Source organism: Schistocerca cancellata, chromosome 4 (genome assembly GCF_023864275.1).
Source record: "Schistocerca cancellata isolate TAMUIC-IGC-003103 chromosome 4, iqSchCanc2.1, whole genome shotgun sequence".
In the NCBI taxonomy this organism is placed as follows: domain Eukaryota; kingdom Metazoa; phylum Arthropoda; class Insecta; order Orthoptera; family Acrididae; genus Schistocerca; species Schistocerca cancellata.
Window position 1 is genome coordinate 179,056,006 of NC_064629.1, and position 20,521 is coordinate 179,076,526.

The 20,521-nt window shown below is 42.2% G+C and overlaps 1 protein-coding gene across 1 annotated transcript in view; it reads left to right on the forward strand.

The window, feature by feature from the left end:
• The window catches only part of LOC126184830 (organic cation transporter protein-like), a 185,464-nt gene that overhangs the window by 102,109 nt on the left and 62,834 nt on the right, over nucleotides 1-20,521 (forward strand). The window contains exon 3 of the mRNA XM_049927418.1: nucleotides 9,914-10,066. Coding sequence (XP_049783375.1) covers nucleotides 9,914-10,066 — 153 coding nt within the window. The remainder of the gene's footprint in view (nucleotides 1-9,913; nucleotides 10,067-20,521) is intronic.

The following is a 20,521-nucleotide window of genomic DNA, read 5'->3' on the forward strand; positions in this document are numbered from 1 at the left end:
CCGTACCCTACTGAGTCCAAATTTCACTCAGCTAACTTAGACATGCAACGAAACAAAAGTGAGGTGTAATCCAAGAAAAATTGCCCGTAGCATCCGTTTTGGGGTGTGCACAGAAAGTATAGCACCGAGTATGGTGATAGTGCACCTAATATCAGGCTATTTGCAGTATGCAGTGTTCCATACTGGTAACAGAAACGAGATACATAATTTATTGTAGTAACAACCGACAATGATAGTTTACTGATTACACTGTATCAGTTTTTCGAGAAAGAGAAAGTGGTAGCAAGAGTAGTAGCAGTTTTATTGATCCATGGATCAATCTTACAAGGGTATAGGACATTTCATGGTATTACAGTTTAAGAACAAAAGGAAAAACATAATTCATGTACACAGACATTTACATACCTACAGGTCTAGTTTGACAGTGATGGAACAGGTAGTCAGACATGGCCTTCAAACAAGAACTATTCCAGCGTTTTCTTGAAGAAATTTAGAGAAGGCAGAGGAACCTAAATGAAGATGGCTGAATAAAGACTGGAGCCCTCATGCTCCCAAGGAGAGAGCTAACCTGTTTAAAAGAACGCAGCCTCGTTGAGTTTATCCCTAGCGTTCAGTACCGTTTTGCAAATAAAATACAGGGTGTACATAAACTCCGGGAACACTTTCAATTATTTATTGCCCAAGAACCAAACATTGTACAGATATCACACATATGTCATTTTGAAGATAAAACCCTAAAAGTCTTTTTTCATGTATACCGCCAGAGCGTAGTTTGTTAATTTGCCGATAGTCAGCGCTAGTCACAAACATGGCGAGTTCAGGTGCGCAGCGAGCTTTCTGTGGTTGGAGTTCAACAAAGACACTAAATCTCATTACGTGTGACTTTTTTCTGTCGGAACACATTAACGATCTGATGTATGTACCGCCTCTACCACGTGATGTACGAGTAGCAGATCTCCGGGAGAGGATACGGGAAGCGACTGCCGCAGTCGACGATGCCATGCTGGGACGGGTATGGCAAGAATTCGATTACCATATTGATGTCTGCCGGGTCACACATGGTTCGCATATCGAGTGTTTGTAAAAAAAACTTTCAGAGTTTCTATTCGAAATGCAATGTGTATGACATCTATACAATGTTTAGTTCCTGTGCAGGACATAATTGAAAGTGTTCTCGCACTTTATGTACACTCTGTATTTAATAACGAAAAGGATAGCGCTAGACTTTTCATTCACTTCTTACTTCCAATCACTGCGCACCCTATGCACAGATTATTTCGTAATGTCTCACCACACATACTATCAGCTGACATCAGGACCATGACTGCTGTGCTTGGAATCCATTTCGTGTGCAGGAACTTCCCATTTGTTAACGGAAAAATTGAATCAGCAGCCCTGTATGATGAGTGAATTGTTGAGTTCAGAAAGAGGGTAATGTGTTAGTATTACACGTCCAAGAACTGTTGGGTAAGGTTTTCCGGAAAAGAAAAAAAGAGAACATCGCAAACTGGAGGTGTTATTTGAAACGACATAGATGTTTATTATTATTGTTCTTATTTATGGTGTCTTCATGTGGAGTATAACATGGTAGACAACAGCAGGATAGAGACAGAGAGCAAAGTAATCTCTCTGTGTGCAGAAGTACCTTTTACTTGCACATCACTCTAGTTAGGCAAATGTTGCAACAATGCATTTTTTGTATTCAGACTGCCATGGCGATTTTTCCAAAGACGAATAAATGCATTTAACAGAAACGAGATAGATGTATACAAAGACTTAGTAACAAACATTTGGATCACAATCTGAAGTTTACTGTATTGTAACATACAAGTTACATGAGTCATTTACTGTGAAGGAGACTTATCAACATTATACTCTACTGAATTGAGGTTTTAGGATATTCTGTTGATGTAACACCTAACTATACTACGTCATTCACTGTTAGATGCTACCGGTACTTGAAAACTGAATCACTGTTGAAATATGTTTGTAGTTATAAACTCTCTTATATGTGTTGAATTGTACATAAGATGTAGTGTTACTTGGGAACATTCCATAGTACACGCAGTTGGTTGCTCGGACCATAAATTTCCCATGATCTGTATTTTCACCTACCAGAACATCAATATTTTACATACCTCATCTGCTTTTCTAATGGTTTAAAGACGTGGTTCTCGATATTGTTTCATAGGAATGGCCTCGACCATTGGTTTTCAAAACTTAAAAAAGTTATCCGCCTGCTTAGCCGAGTGGCAATGTGTTTGCCTGCCATGCAGGGAGCCCGGGTTCGATTCCCGGCCAGCTTGGGGTTTTGTTCGTTCGTGGGCTGGTTGTTGTGTTGTCCTCCTCATCCTTTCATCGTCATCACTGAAGCGCAAAGTCGCCCAATGTGGCGTCGACTGTAGTGAGATTTGCACCTGGCGGCCGAACTTTCCCGTTTGGGGAGTCCACGCCAACAATGCCACACGATCATTTCATTTTTCATTAAAACAGTAGCTATTTAATCAACTCAAAGGTGTTAGTACCTGCGACGAACTGTCTTCTGCCAACACACTACCTCCTGTGTTCTCTAAGATTCATTTTCGTCTTAGATCATCAGCCTGAATGTAATCGCAGTAACTGACCGTAGCCAGTCCGACTGCTGGAATTCGTAGCGTACAACAGACGTGCGAAAACTTGGCCGATCGTCGCACGTCGGCCCGATGCGGAGTACTCCGTGCCAACTGTTCTGTGTATAGGATTTCTCACAGCTTCATCGATATAATAATTGTCGCCAGTAGTGCCTTTGTTTCTAAGCAGCGTTAGCGCTCGAGTCTCAGTTGGACTGCTCAGTCAGTATCGATCAAACAAGTAGTAGTTTAGTCGTGTGTACCTCTGATCTAAAACTGAACTGTCGATTTGTAAAGCAATTTTTTTTTTACTTTGTCAGGAGTTTGTACACGAAACTCAGATACAGTGATACGGTTTTGTTGCTGTACAAACCAATCGTGTAGACTAGCCGCAATGTGTTTTTTTGTCATGAAGTACTGACCAATGACCTTGTTGTCTCGAACAGCATTGGTGGACTAAAAATAGCGCTTTAAGAGTTAAGCCGATGGAGCTTTTTGCTGCAAAATGTGCGAGTTTGAAACTATGTCGTTGAACAGTACTGAGTCCTGCTCAGTCTTCTGAAAAATCGATCCTAGTTTCCTATCAGTTATCGCTACTCATCGCAAAGGCTAATAAAAGTCTTAGTGTCGGAGAAACACTTGTCAGATCCTGTTTGTTGATAGCAGCTAATATTGTCCTTGCAACAGAAAGAAAATAAAATCTATCACAAATACCGCTTTCTGACTGTGAAACGTCGGACTGATAATATGGCCGAAGAAATAACAAATCAGGTAGTGCAGATCATGAAAGAATCGGAATTTTTCGCAATACTGTTAGACGAGAGTGCAGATGTTGCAAATTGTTGCCAACTATTAGTTTTAGTTCGATACATGCAAAACGAAACAACTAAAAACGAGATGCTGTTTTCTACATACCTAAAGACTACTTCAAAAGCGATCCATATTACGACAGCGATATATGAATTCTTTTGCAAATACGAACTGTCGTGACAAAAGCTGATCGGCGAAAGCACAGACGGCGCTCCGTCAATGCTTGGATCTCGCTCAGGATTCGTGTAGATGGTCAGAGAAAAGAATCCCAATGTTATTTCAATTCACTGTGACACTTCCAAACGAACTCAACAATGTCTAAAAACTATGTACCAAATTATGAATCACGTTTAAAAGAGTGCGTCAAACACCCGTCTTTTCACGGCCATTTGTGAACATTTGGGGACAGAACATTAAAAAACTGTTATTTCATGTGGAAGTACGCTGGCTCTCAAAAGGAAACACGTTAGCTAGATTATTGGAACTTAGCGATGAAGTGATTCGGTTTTTGGAAATTCAAAACAAAACTGAATTGAATATGGGAACTCCAAAAGCCAAGATTCAAACTTCGTTGGTTTATCTGTGAGATATTTTCGATTAATTGAACTCACTGAATCTAAAATCGCAAGGTGGAGATTCGAACATAATTTATCATCCGGATGCCATTACAGCGTATATTGCTAAGTTGCAACTTTGGAGACATAAAATCGTAGCCTGGAATTATGTCTGTTTCCCAGAAATTATTTGGAATTCTGCAAGAAACACTCTTTATGGAAATCTTTAAGCAAACTCGTACCACGAATAAAATATCAAATCATTTGGAGCGTCTACCCGACGAATTCAAACGCTACTTCGCTAGCTCGTGTGAGAATAATATTTACAGATTGGCCACAGATCCTTTTCATCTTGACATAGATGTGCTGTCGGGAACACTGCAAGAACAAGCTTTGGAAATTAAAAACGATTCTGCAGCCAAATATGACTTTGAGAAGATGGATAAGTCATTACTTGGGTAAAATATCTGAAAGTTTATCCAGCATAGCACAGCAAGCACTACAACTGTACTTACAATTTTCAAGTACTTATTTGTGCGAGAGGGCGTTTTCAGCAATTGTAGCAATGAAAACGAAATCCAGAAACAAACTGAGTATTGCTAGTGATTTACGCCGTGCACTTTCTTCCATTCAGCCAAGAACTGAAAATTTTTGCAAAAATATGCTATCGTATTGACTTATTTGCTTTTATAACCAAATGTGTCTGCAGATCATATATGTCTACAACAAGACATTTATGTTATAAATTTTATGAACTTTTTCTTTTTTTGCTCTTATTATGAAGGGAAGATATAAGATGAACATCAACAAAAGCAAAACGAGGATAATGGAATGTAGTCGAATTAAGTCGGGTGATGTTGAGGGTATTAGAATAGGAAATGAGACACTTAAAGTAGTAAAGGAGTTTTGCTATTTGGGGAGCAAAATAACTGATGATGGTCGAAGTAGAGAGGATATAAAATGTAGACTGGCAATGGCAAGGAAAGCGTTTCTGAAGAAGAGAAATTTGTTAACATCGAGTATAGACTTAAATGTCAGGAAGTCATTTGTGAAAGTATTTGTATGGAGTGTAGCCATGTATGGAAGTGAAACATGGACGGTAAATAGTTTGGTCAAGTAGAGAATAGAAGCTTTCGAAATGTGGTGCTACAGAAGAATGCTGAAGATTAGATGGGTAGATCACATAACTAATGAGGAAGTATTGAATAGGATTGGGGAGAAGAGAAGTTTGTGGCACAACTTGACCAGAAGAAGGGATCGGTTGGTAGGACATGTTCTGAGGCATCAAGGGATCACCAATTTAGTATTGGAGGGCAGCGTAGAGGGTAAAAATTGTAGGGGGAGACCAAGAGATGAATACACTAAGCAGATTCAGAAGGATGTAGGTTGCAGTAGGTACTGGGAGATGAAGAAGCTTGCACAGGATAGAGTAGCATGGAGAGCTGCATCAAATCAGTCTCAGAATTGAAGACCACAACAAAAACAACATCCTTAGCCGTGCGAATAGTTGCGACTGGACGTAATTCGGTCGTCCAATATCGCCCCCATTCATTTTATCCCCATCGACGTGCAAGTCGCCGAAGTGGCGTCAAATCGAAAGACTTGCACCAAGCGAACTGTCTACCTGACGGTAGGCCCTAGTCACACGACATTTTAACAACCACAACAACGTCTGCTCCCAAATTGTTTCCTCACTTCATTTAGTGACAAGGTCTCATCTTGTAATACTGGTAAGTGTGATGAGTATACTTCACACTTCTACAGAAATTTGTACTGATGTTCATGCGTTCATTGGATTATGAGCGGTAGAGTATTTGTTACAGTGTGAACATCTGAAGTTAGTAGAATGAGATTTTCACTCTGGAGCGGAGTGTGCGCTGATATGAAACTTCCCGGCACATTAAAACTGTGTGCCAGACCGAGACTCGAACTCTGGACCTTTGCCTGCCGCGGGCAAGTGCTCTACCATCTGAGCTATCCAAGCACGACTCACAACCTGTTGTGTACATAGTTCCGCGTAGTCAGCCCGTACACCGATTTCCCAACAGAGCGCGCCCCGCTAAGCACAACAGCGCAGGAGCAGCGCCCGTCCGTCTCCGCTCTTTGAGATGGCGCTGCCATAAAGACGGACCAAATTCTGCTTCCGCCGATCCGCGTATTAATATGTAACGCAACCAATGAGATTGCTGCTAACGTAGAACCTTTTCTATTCGCGGATCACACTCGCGCAGTGATACCTGAACGCTTGAGGTAATATAACGAGTGTACAGACCTCCGATGACTCAGTCTGCATTAGTCTGTAGTCAAGTTTCAGTCTGCGCCTAATAAGATTATCATATTCCTGTACATAGCCATGAAGAGAAATGTATAGACACTATGTCAAGTATCAGAGATATGTGAGAAAAAGATTAACGTATCAAGACCAAAGGGACTTCAGATTGTCAATTGTAAATAATATCCAGAACCAAGTTAAGTTATTTTTAGGCTTGTTATTATTTTAATAAATGTGTGTGAAAATTAATCAAGTTCTGTTTAAAGTCAATCTGCCACTTTAAGCGTGCAAGTGGCATTTCTATCGTCTGACCTAACGGCAGAAGATAAACACGCCACGATAAGACCACGAGACATATTGCTGACACTCGCCTACTTCGTTAGAGCGACAAGTCAAATAATCTGATGATGTGTGTACCGAAGGTCTTACAGTACGCACACCACACAACCCATCCTCACAGCTTCAGTTCTGCCAGTACCCCGGCACACAGTTTTAATCTGCCAGGAATTTTGATGTCAGCGCACACTCCACTGCAGAGTGAAAATCTCATTCTGGAAACATCCCCCAGGCTGTGGCTAAGCCATGTCTCCGCAATATCCTTTCTTCCAGGAGTGCTAGTTCTGCAAGGTTCGCAGAAGAGCTTCTGTGAAGTTTGGAAGGTAGGAGACGAGGTACTGGTAGAACGGAAGCTGTGAGGTGGTGGGTGGTGGTGGTTAGTGTTTAACGTCCCGTCGACAACGAGGTCATTAGAGACGGAGCGCAAGCTCGGGTTAGGGAAGGATTGGGAAGGAAATCGGCGGTGCCCTTTCAAAGGAACCATCCCGGCATTTGCCTGAAACGATTTAGGGAAATCACGGAAAAACTAAATCAGGATGGCTGGAGACGGGATTGAACCGTCGTCCGCCCGCATGCGAGTCCAGTGTGCTAACCACTGCGCCACCTCGCTCGGTGAAGCTGTGAGGACAGGTCGTGAGTCGTGCTTGGATGGCTCAGATGGTAGCTCAGATGGTAGCACAGATGGTAACTCAGCGTGTGAGGTCAGGGGGTTCGCTGCCTCTGTAATAAAAGAACTGAGTTAATGGATCAACGACGAACTGGAACGGGTGTCTTGCGACGTCCACCCTGAGCAGATACAACGAACGAAAACGAAAAAAATGAGATTAAATAAAATAAAAAGGTGATAGAGTACTTGCCCGCGAAAGGCAAAGGTCCCGAGTTCGAGCCTCGGTACGGCACACAGTTTTAATCTGCCAGGAAGTTTCATCTGAAGTTAGTGTTTTATCTCAAGGACGTGCATGTGGTCGAGAGCGAGAGAGTACCAGTGTCGCTGCGCTGTGGGGTGACGTGTGAGGGGGGAATGTTTATCTGCCTCGGGTTCGGGGTTGGCAACTGACGAGTTAGCGCTCGGCGTACCAAAAAGCTACAATGTTATAAATTTGATGCGGAAGAAACATAGATTCGAGATTTCGCATTATACAGACAGACGTTCATCTTCAAATGCGTTGCTCACATAAATCAAGGAAGATGAAACTGTTTTAAAGATGTCTTAGCACTAATCAATTAATACAGAAAAACAATATTTCAAAAACCTGGAAAAAGCGTTCGACAATATAAAATGGTGCAAGCTGTTCGAGATTCTGAAAAAAGTAGGGGTAAGCTATAGGGAGAGACGGGTCATGTACAATATGTACAACAACCAAGAGGGAATTATAAGAGTGGACGATCAACAACGAAGTGCTCGTATTAAGAAGGGTGTAAGACAAGGCTGTAGCCTTTCGCCCCTACTCTTCAATCTGTACATCGAGGAAGCAATGATGGAAATAAAAGAAAGGTTCAAGAGTGGAATTAAAATACAAGGTGAAAGGATATCAATGATACGATTCGCTGATGACATTGCTATCCTGAGTGAAAGTGAAGAAGAATTAAATGATCTGCTGAACGGAATGAACAGTCTAATGAGTACACATTATGATTTGAGAGTAAATCGGAGAAAGACGAAGGTAATGACAAGTAGTAGAAATGAGAACAGCGAGAAACTTAACACCAGGATTGATGGTCACGAAGTCAATGAAGTTAAGGAATTCTGCTACCTAGGCAGTAAAATAACCAATGACGGACGGAGCAAGGAGGACATCAAAAGCAGACTCGCTATGGCAAAAAAGGCATTTCTGGCCAAGAGAAGTCTACTAATATCAAACACCGGCCTTAATTTGAGGAAGAAATTTCTGAGGATGTACGTCTGGAGTACAGCATTGTATGGTAGTGAAACATGGACTGTGGGAAAACCGGAACAGAAGAGAATCGAAGCAGTTGAGATGTGGTGCTATAGACGAATGTTGAAAATTATGTGGACTGATAAGGTAAGGAATGAGGAGGTTCTACGCAGAATCGGAGAGGAAAGGAATATGCGAAAAACACTGATAAGGAGAAGGGACAGGATGATAGGACAGCTGCTAAGACATGAGGGAATGACTTCCATGGTACTAGAGGGAGCTGTAGAGGGCAAAAACTGTAGAGGAAGACAGAGATTGGAATACGTCAAGCAAATAATTGAGGACGTAGGTTGCAATTGCTACTCTGAGATGAAGAGGTTAGCACAGGAAAGTAGACTGATGACCAAAAAAAAATTGAGCGTTTCAGATCGTGTCTGAGAATTTTATATAACATCAATTATTACCACTAGTAATTGATCGCTGATTGCTTTATTGTTTTAATTGTCAACGTCAGACAATACACTATGAGACAGCTCCACTTCCGTCGAGTCTTTTAGTGCCACAACAGAAAGATTTTGACGATGGCGCCAATGGGAAAAAGAGGCTTATCGATACAAAAAGTTATGACATGTCACTGGCAGACTAACTAAAAATGTGCTTATTGTACTTCCCTCGGTCACTTTACTTTGTGGGTGACAAGGAAACACTTTTGCTTTGTCGACTAACATCTTAACACAGACATGGGAAGAAAATGGTTTAGACGTATTGTGTTGTATTTTACACACGATTCTATGAAACGAAGCACTCCAAAAATTCCCAAGATTTTTCAGTTCTAGAATAATAATTAGTTCAACGAAATTAGCAAAAATTTTACATCATCATCAATTTGGTCACAATTCATATGAGGAGAGATAGTACCTGTTATGGCTATGCAAGTAATTGCAACAACTCCAGCGAAGCCAGGAAAATTATCTGTACCCCATATAAATTTATAAATACAAGATATCAAATAAAAAATCCTTCGACATATGCACTTATTCCCTAAAATGGTTAATACTCGAATTTGTATGGAAATTCGGGCTCTGCTCATTACAGAGATGGCCAGTTTCAAACACGGTGCTGATTTGTAGCAAATGCTGTGAAAATAATTAAGTCTGTTGGAATACATCGCCATGAATAGAAGAAAAACGGCGACTGCTGATAGATTGGTGTCGCTCCGAGCAGTCTGAAACAGAAGACAGTTGCTGAGCACAGCCACACAAACAAACATAAAATACTATTTGACAAAATGAAAATTTTGTCCCAAGGCTTTTACATAGATCTAGATTTGATCCTTTTGAGTTATATGTCTATAGCCAATCTGGGCATGTGCAGGGCTCTTATGAACTGTTAGTTGCAAGTACTGTATCCTTAATTATTAAGACTTTACACAATGTCTTTGCACTTGTGTTTCAGGGAACATTTGACTCATGCCACATATGGGATGTGAACTACAATCTTTCAGCACAGGAGATCCTTGATGAGCTAAGACGACCAGGTCTCACAACGAGGCCGTGCACAGAATGGAATTTTGATACATCAGAATTTGGAGAGACTGTTATTAGCCAGGTACGTCTGTATACCTGCACTTATATGGCAGAAGTAGGTAGTTCTAACCCCAACAAATACAAAATGTACTGTTCTTGTTATTTGCTGTCTCTTGTGTGCCTATTGAACTTTTCTCTTGTTGCATACTACTAGTTCAGTAAATCTGATTTTATGCTGTATCCAATGTTCAATGGATGTGCATCATGTAATATGAAGGTCATTAAGCAAAAGAGAAGTGCAATGTTTTACTTTAGTTATATTTTTGTTCAATTCCTTGAAGGTTGATTGTAGTTTCCATTCTGATCCCAAGTTGCTCATAATTTCTGCATCATGTCAGTTTTTTGTCTTGTAAATTGATTTATTTGCATTGATATATTTGCTGTTAGTTACAGAATGTTAATTTTGGCCTCAGAAGTAAATTTCACAACTGACTCAGACAAATCTTGTTCCAAGGCTTTTACATAGATCTAGATTTGATTCTTTTGAGTTATATGTCTATAGCCAATCTGGGCATGTGCAGGGCCCTTTATCTCTCTGACTAACTTACACTACAGCTCTTCATGAAAGATGTCATCCTAATCAGTGATACTACAATTACTCAAATGTTAACATCAAGTGACAGGAAGTCTTTTTAAATAACTGAGATACAGTTCAAATTTTTTTTATATTAACAATACATGTTTAGATGTTTATAAATAAAATTGAAATAATCTTTTGAGACATTATTGTTGCATATTTTGATCAGAAGAATAAAAAATTATTTAATGTTTATTACAGCCATAATTTAATCTTGCTCTCCAGTTTGTTTCCTGCTACATTTGTATGTTCTCCTCCCTTTATCAGTAATTTTGAACATATGTATCTACACTGCTTTGCTGAGCAGCCTTCAGTTTTTCAACGGATTTCATATCTAATGTCAATGTCTCACTGCCATAAGTGAAACTAGTAATAGCAGTAGTTAACTTTCTGTTTCAGACACATTGGCATCTTCATTTTGAAAACACTATTTGGTAGATATACTAGAAGTGCAGCACAAGATCCATATATTTATTTTTTCTACTATCCAACTAGCCTCTGTTTTCAGTTGCACTAAATATATCATCTCAGCAACTGGTTTTATGTTTTTGTTGTTAATTTAGACCAATTCCTGTTGCTCTTTGTTGCTTACATATTCCTTTTTTAGTCTAAGCATATTGTAATTGATTTTCAGGTGTATTTCTAAACTTGATGTATTGAGTTTTTCCATTAATTGCTTACGTTTATCTGCACGAGAGGCACACAGCCTTAATTTGCTGTGATATTGCAAGTAATTGTGAACTCCACTGCAGAGAGAAAATTCAATCTAGAAACAATCCCTTTGACTGTGGCTAAGCAATTTCTCTGCAACATCCTTCTTCCAGAAGGGTTAGTCTCAAAACATTACATGAGAACCTTTGTGGAATTTGGAAAGTAGGGGAGATGTACGGCAGAAGTAAAACTGTGTGGGAGGTCATGAGCCATGCCTGGATAGCTCAGTCAGTAGAGCATTTGCCCCTTTAAGGGAAAGGTTCCAGGTTCGTGTCCCAGTTTCATACACAGTTTTAATCTGCCAGGAAGTTTCTAAATGAAGATGGGTTAGATATGCACCATTAATATAAACTCAGTCTTGTTTTTCCTGGTTTATAAATGTGAAATTACTTTTTTTCCAAGGGCTGGTGATACATATTTTGTTGAAACTAAGTAAAAAGCTTTCTCAATATCGTTGAACCTTGGACAAGCACTGTTGTTTTCAAGTTTGACATGTGAAGTTGACTAATGAATGAGCTGTACCTGTGACTCTAAAATTTAATGGTGTAGGAGTTACTGTTCAGATTGCCTTGTATGAATGATAGTCCATATGTGATACTCTGAGTCCAAGTTGAGCTGCGACACATTGAAAAATGTCTAAATTGAACTACACTGCTGTCTTTGTGAAAATAAATTCTGTTGCCTGCCGCATGGTACAATATACTACAAAAATGGGTTACACCTCGCCACTTTAAATATGCGTGCTTCCTCTTTACTACTGATTTGCTCCAACCAAATGGTATCAAATTTAGAAACAGGTCGTTTTGCTTAAATTTAGATCAGCAATACATTACGCCTTCTACAACAATTTTATCATTTTACCATGTCAGTCATTTCGAGACCTCCATTGTTTCTACGTCTACTATATTTGTTTTAATTGCTTAAGTGGTAAATATATCAGTCCCTTACCAAACAAAGCAAATACATTCAAATATGACTCTACTGATTAATATGATTAATTAATATGAGATGTCATTTTGAAGTGGAATTGTAAGAATTTTCATTGGTGCTTGATATGAGTCTGATCTCTTCAGTCATATAAAAGGATGCCATCATGCTTCATAAGACCTTGTGAAGTTTTATTCTTAAATTTACTGCATATTTTTGTATCTGAGAGGCACAGTAATGCATTTTAATAACAGTAACATGTAGATTCATGCAGTTGTCATTTGTTTGATTGTTTTTGGACTGCCAGTAACTGTTGATTACAGCTTACTCAGCTGCCAGCTTCCATTGGTGAGGCACCCAGAAGCTACCGAGTTACTTTTTCTGTTAGTTTTCATAGTTTAGGGGGATTAAGACAGTGCAGGGTATGTTGGGAGACGATTGCAACCTATTTATTTCAGAAAAACTTGTGCTGAAAGGGAGTATCACAATGACCTGTGTACTGAAGCAGCTATTGAAGTCATTTGTGTTGTGGTGTGCAGCATGTTTAGCAACTTGATGCTCAAGTTTTTGGTTTTCCACTCTTTTGTGATGGCCATTACTGTGAGTAGACAGTTTGTTACTTGTGATGCCCACATAGAATACTGTACTGTAATTTCAGCCAACCCTGAATCCCTGCTTGTTCTGCATTCAGGAAATCCAAAAACTCTCCTTTCACCTGGAAAAACTTCAGTCACACATCCTATTACTGTAATCTTGTCAGGAGTATGGTATCCCACCTATGGGGCTTACTATAAAAATTGGCATGCCAAACCTAGTGCAATAATCTTCACGTTTTCCATTTCCATTTTTCCATTTCCATCAGTCCCTAGCCTCACCAGTCTGGTCTTTCATAATCATACAATCAAGCTCAAACAATAGTTGACATTCTCTACTTCTTTTGCAAAATCCTTTTACACTGCCACCACAACTTCTTGAATGCAATCACTGCAGCTGAAACTATTCCTCTTCAACAGTGTGAACATCAGTCACAGCACTATCTCAGGAAACTGTCTCAGCCATTTCTGTCATATGCCCACTTGGGATTACCTGTAGCCAAGAACGAGCGTACCACTCTGATCCAATTGCCTAGAAATCTTTCATAGCTACTACACCATGCTGTGCTAACTTACTCTGCCTTCCACATCCCCAAGCAGTCCTCCAGTCAAGGTGTAACCCACTGCTCCTGAATACCCAGTGGTACTGTTGTTAACCTTTCTGCCAAAACTCTGACACCAGCAGACATCTCATTACTCTCTAGAGGCCTCACTTTTAGCCCAAAACACGAGTTCAAAATGCTGCACTTGTGTATTTAGTTGGTTAGTTAGTTAGTTTGTTACTTTCCTGTTCTATGGATCATGTTGCGTGATAAATTGTAATGATGTGGACTGAATCATTTTACATTCACATCATAAAGTAATGTGTAAACCTTCTTTCCTTTAATTATTCTCTGCAGTAGAAATGTTTCTTTGCCAGGTACGCCACTGTCTACAGTCATTAAAAACCCCACATAGCACCATGTTGAAAACAGTTCCAATCTTCCTCAACGTGTGATCCTCCTCCCCTTCTCCCAGTAATCTTTCATGAATTCCTGACTTATAACCTGGCGTCACCTTCCTTTCCTCAATCCCTTCCCAGTGAGTCCAACATCACTCCCATGTAAGACGCAGCTATCTTCAACCTGAGAATCAATCCAGACCTCATCATCCTTTACACAAACAGAGGCTCTGCCACAGTGGTCATGAATCGTAGTGATTGTGGGGCTGAGGGTCTCTGCCAGTTTCACACTATCTCTGGATACAAACTTGACAACCATTATCCTATGCCAGAAGACTGGCATGTTTTCCAACAGCTTCTCAAGACCTTAGGTCCATCCGAAAATCTGATGTTTGAGTCCACCTTTCTCTTCACCCTATCAGCCCCCAGAACTCCTCTCTTTTACCTAGTTCCCAGTCTCAACAATTTGAATCCCACAGGTCTCCATATCGGTTGTCCCACTGTGACTAAGTAAAATGCTCCTGCAGAATGAACCTCAGCATTTGATGACCAACACCTCCAAACTATTACCTGTAACCTCTCATTCTACATTGAAGACCTGTTCACTTTCTTCACCATCTCTCCATTGTTCCTTTTACACTACCACCAGACTTAATTTTGGTCACTGTTGATACAACGCCTTGTGCTCCGCAACATCTTGCATGCCCATGGCCATGGAGCCATGGAACACTACCTTACCCAGTGTCCTCGTGGTATCAAACCCACCACTTCTTTCCTAATCCTCCAACCCATCCACATCCTGACCCACTATTATTTTAAGTTTGAAGGCCAACTGTTAAAAAGAAATCTGTGGCACTGCCATAGGTACTAGCATGGCACCGTCCTACACTAATTGAATATAGACCATCTGGATGATACCACAAATCCAATCAACAGCTAAAAAACTCCTTGTAGGGACTCTGAACAATAATACCGTCGATTGACAATGTATACACTCTCTTCTGAGCCATAGTTAGTATGCTCTTTGCTTTCGTATTGAACAGACACTATGTATAATACTAAGTGGAAATAAAACTGTGTGTACAGAACACAGTACTGTTGGTAATAATGCACTGTTGTGTCACCTAGACTGTGGAAACTCACCACATTGGTGACACCAAGTCGTGACTACATCATTTGTATTCGTGATCATGATCACCCATGTCCGCTCCGTGCTTACTACATCATCATCTCGCCAAATATTTGACGTAACTAGTGTGAGTGCTGTGGATGTGTGAAGTGACGGTGTCTACTAGCATAGTGAACAGAGTGAAAACTTTTGATCAACTTTAAATTACTAGCGTATCTAGTGTGTTGACAATGACAACTTGCAACAATAGTTACTCTACCGGTCCAACAACAGGAACACTACATCAGTGCTCCACACATCCATCAATGCAGTGCCCTTCCTATATACACTCCTGGAAATGGAAAACAGAACACATTGACACCGGTGTGTCAGACCCACCATACTTGCTCCAGACACTGCGAGAGGGCTGTACAAGCAATGATCACACGCACGGCACAGCGGACACACCAGGAACCGCGGTGTTGGCCGTCGAATGGCGCTAGCTGCGCAGCATTTGTGCACCGCCGCCGTCAGTGTCAGCCAGTTTGCCGTGGCATACGGAGCTCCATCGCAGTCTTTAACACTGGTAGCATGCCGCGACAGCGTGGACGTGAACCGTATGTGCAGTTGACGGACTTTGAGCGAGGGCGTATAGTGGGCATGCGGGAGGCCGGGTGGACGTACCGCCGAATTGCTCAACACGTGGGGCGTGAGGTCTCCACAGTACATCGATGTTGTCGCCAGTGGTCGGCGGAAGGTGCACGTGCCCGTCGACCTGGGACCGGACCGCAGCGACGCACGGATGCACGCCAAGACTGTAGGATCCTACGCAGTGCCGTAGGGGACCGCACCGCCACTTCCCAGCAAATTAGGGACACTGTTGCTCCCGGGGTATCGGCGAGGACCATTCGCAACCGTCTCTATGAAGCTGGGCTACGGTCCCGCACACCATTAGGCCGTCTTCCGCTCACGCCCCAACATCGTGCAGCCCGCCTCCAGTGGTGTCGCGACAGGCATGAATGGAGGGACGAATGGAGACGTGTCGTCTTCAGCGATGAGAGTCGCTTCTGCCTTGGTGCCAATGATGGTCGTATGCGTGTTTGGCGCCGTGCAGGTGAGTGCCACAATCAGGACTGCATACGACCGGGGCACACAGGGCCAACACCCGGCATAATGGTGTGGGGAGCGATCTCCTACACTGGCCGTACACCACTGGTGATCGTCGAGGGGACACTGAATAGTGCACGGTACATCCAAACCGTCATCGAACCCATCGTTCTACCATTCCTAGACCGGCAAGGGAACTTGCTGTTCCAACAGGACAATGCACGTCCGCATGTATCCCGTGCCACCCAACGTGCTCTAGAAGGTGTAAGTCAACTACCCTGGCCAGCAAGATCTCCGGATCTGTCCCCCATTGAGCATGTTTGGGACTGGATGAAGCGTCGTCTCACGCGGTCTGCACGTCCAGCACGAACGCTGGTCCAACTGAGGCGCCAGGTGGAAATGGCATGGCAAGCCGTTCCACAGGACTACATCCAGCATCTCTACGATCGTCTCCATGGGAGAATAGCAGCCTGCATTGCTGCGAAAGGTGGATATACACTGTACTAGTGCCGACATTGTGCATGCTCTGTTGCCTGTGTCTATGTGCCTGTGGTTCTGTCAGTGTGATCATGTGATGTATCTGACCCCAGGAATGTGTCAATTAAGTTTCCCCTTCCTGGGACAATGAATTCACGGTGTTCTTATTTCAATTTCCAGGAGTGTAGAAAATTTCATGCGATAAACTGTACCTCGACCACCCACCACGTCACCAGTGCAGGCCACACAACAACAATGGGCTTCTGCCCCCACGTTGTCAACTGGCCTCCTTCTGACAGTCACTGCCACTAGCGCCGACCTCAGCGGAATAATTTCACCTGTTAATTGTGGTGATTATCTCACATTTTGAGCTTCTATGGACTCGCCTCGGCAGCATTCCATATCAAGACAGATGAATAGCAAGTGGCAAAAATCACTGTGCCATGTTGGCCTCGTCACCACAGTTGTTCAGCAGACAGCACAGCAACTACATACTACAACATGCACTGTGCACGTCAGTTGTCAGCATGCCATGACCCCTTACTGGACTGAACATTAAGCTCCCCCAACTACCAAATGAGTGATGCGATGTTATGGTTTGCTACAGCTGAATGCCAATTCAAAACAATCCGTCACTCTACTGTATCACTTAGGTGAGCACACTGAACCAGCAAGTGACATCATCCTGTCACCGCTGCACTCCAAAATAATGAGACAGTGACATGAGCGATTCTGAGAAAACTCACACACCCACTGGAGCAACAATGACATTAAGTGCTGTACAGAGCATGGTTTGACGAAGGCACTCTGTCATAGCTGTGGCGCCACCTCTGGCACTTGACTGGTTGGTTAGTTGGTTGATTGATTTGTGGGAGGGGGCCAAACAGCAATGTTATTGATCCCATTGGATCAGGAAAGGATGGGGAAGGAAGTCAGCCATGCCCTTTCAAAGGAACCATCCTGGCATTTGCCTGAAATGATTTAGGGAAATCACAGAAAACCTAAATCAGGATGGCTGGACTGGTTTGAACCACCATCCTCTCAAATGTGAGTCCAGCGTGCTAATCAGTACACCACCTATCTCAGTGGTACTTGACTGATCCAGAAGTCATCAACGATCGCATGTTGTGGACTATCTGGCTTGCAAAGTTGCCGACTGTGGTCCAGAAAGGACTGATAGCCCACATGCAGTAACCAGCAGAAGACAGACTTACATTGGCCGACAGAATATATGCCCTCGCATGTTGGGACAACCACCGTCCATACGGACCGCCCCACGGCAACACGCCACACTAAAACATCAGTTCACCACAACCCACTACAACACAATGTCTGAACCACCCCAGCACTATCGATGTTCAGCTGTCACGATGAACAACCATGTCCGTATCGGACAGTGCTAATGCTGCAAGCTGGTACCACCAAACATTAGGTGATAAGGCACAAAAATGCCAATCTCTGCCAGCACCCAAACGTCGCCAGTGGGCAGGAATAGGTGCACTCGCCATCCATGCTACAACAAGTTGCCTTCTGGTCATGATCACCCCAATAAGAGGTGGATATATTTTCGTCACAGACATCTTAGACAGCATCTACTTTCTGATTGACACAGGGTCTGACCTCAGTATATTCCTGTGGCACCTCGCCTTGGCACAATCCACCTCTGAACCTCTGCACCTCCTGGCCACCAACAACGTTCCTATATGAGTATGCGACATCGTGACCAGAACAGTGACTTTCACCAACAGAGTATAACGCAAATGGAATTTGTACATAGCCAACAGTTCTCGGGGTGGACTTCTTGTGACACTTATGTTCCCCTGACTAGCATCAGTCTGTGTTGTACCACCACAACACGCACACTGCCATCGGGGCCGCACCTACAACATGGGGACGTACCAGCAGCAGTCCACCGGTTCATCCCCCACATCAGTGCCACATAATGCAACAAACCTTCACTGCACTGGATATGCTGACTACAAACCAATTACAGCTCCTGGATGCATGTGAAGAAAACCACTCATTGTGCCTATGACTTTAGTCACCTAAGCCGGGGCCTCACGAGCGGAATAGCTGCGGCACGCCAGACACACGGTAAATGACCGCACCGCTATGGCGCATGGGGTAGATGCAGCAGTCCACACGGGGCGGAACGTCAGCGGCTGCGGAATTTTGCCGCTTGCCAGCCACATTGCCCATAGCGAGGCGGAAAACCCGCTGCGGCACAAGCAGCGCTATGGGTCATGAGAATCAATTGGGCATTTCACACGGGCGGTGCGACAGGTGTGCGGAGAAGGGGCAGCTGACAGCAGTCAGTGCTGGGAGCGGAGTAGAGTGGCCATTTGCAGCAGGCAGTTGCGTGCTCCGTTCCGTGTGATTTCAAAGTGACTTCCACGATGTGCCCACTAGACACTGAGAAAATAGATACGGAGATTCTGATAATGGAAGTGGAAAAAAGGCCTTGTATTTGGGATGTAAGGACCGAGGAATACAAGAACAGAAATAAGAAGGATGCAGCATGGCATGAAATCTGCTGTGCATTATTCGATGATTTCGCAGATCATTCAAGCACAGAGAAAAAATCCGTTGGTAAGTTTTTCGTACACTATTATAATAATACAATTGGTTAAAAGATCACTCTGAATTGCAACATAGTTAGCAAATTAGTTTTCTGGAACTCGTTAAGTATTTTTGCTTATAGATTGCTGAACAATGATAAGTGTTGAGAAAGTCCTGCATTTCTATTATTGTTGACATGTTACACATTGATAATGTAACAACAATGCACAAATATAACAATAGAAAAGAACAGCCTATTTGGACAATAATATGTAAGAATTGGCAGTAACGGATCGATTCTTTTGCATTGCATGAATTAAGCCACATGATTGCCTTGGACAATTACAATATTGGATAGAGTGATAAATCACTAAAAATAGAACATTAAACAAACCAGGTTCAGTAAGCACTGCTCTCAAACGAGTTTCTGGATAGTGTATGACAGAGTCAACAATAGCTGATTAGTTAGTTTTATTAAGTCTCAGGTGAATTTAAAGGTGTTATTACCGATAATAACAAGCTAGAACAATAAAATTAATAAAACTGTAAATATTAAGGGAAATGCATAAAAAATTCATTTTCTGCTCTATGTAACACCTCAGATTTTGTTGTCCTGCCAAGGCACTTTACCAGCCTCACATACAAAATAATTTGCCATTACATCTCTGTTTCTTATTGCTGATACGCTTCTTCTTCTTTCATCCAAGTTTGTTGCAGTCTCAAATCCATTCACAATAAATGTTTCTTCAATTTGGTGCCCATCTCTCTCGCGCACATAATTATGCAGAACACAACATGCTTTTGTTAAGTCAACAGCAAAATCCAATTTCACATTCATGGATCGCTGGAACACGCGCCATTTGTTCGACAATATGCCGAAGGAACATTCAACGTACCTACGAGCCCGTGACAAACGGTAGTTGAAAATTCTCTTCTCGCGTGTTAACATTTCACCACCATATGGTCGTAGTACGTGTTCTGAGAGTCCAAATGCTTCGTCACCAACAAACACATACGGTGTAACTATCCCAGTGCAAGGGCGTACCCAGGATCTGAACTAGAGGGGGCAGGTCATACTAGTCTCAGGAAACAAGGACTCGAGACAATAGACAGCACTTCTTATTAAATAAAACAGTAAACCAGTGAAAAACTGCTTTTAATAAACATTTTAAATACAAGAATGTACTTGTACAATCCGAGAAAACATGCAGCATTTCTTATTAAATAAAACAGTAAACTAGTGAAAAACTGCTTTCAATAAACATTTTAAATATAAGAATGCACTTGTTTAAAAATACAACTTTTAATTCTGTAATAATCTTCTAGGATTTGCCGCAAATTTCTCAATTACTTTCTTCTCTAACATCTCGCAGTTTTCTTTTACATAATTGCGGTGTACGCTCATCAGGCACAGTCCTGTGAGCCTTTCTTCTCCCATAGTGCTTCTGAGCGACGTCTTTACTCTTCGAAGTGTGCTG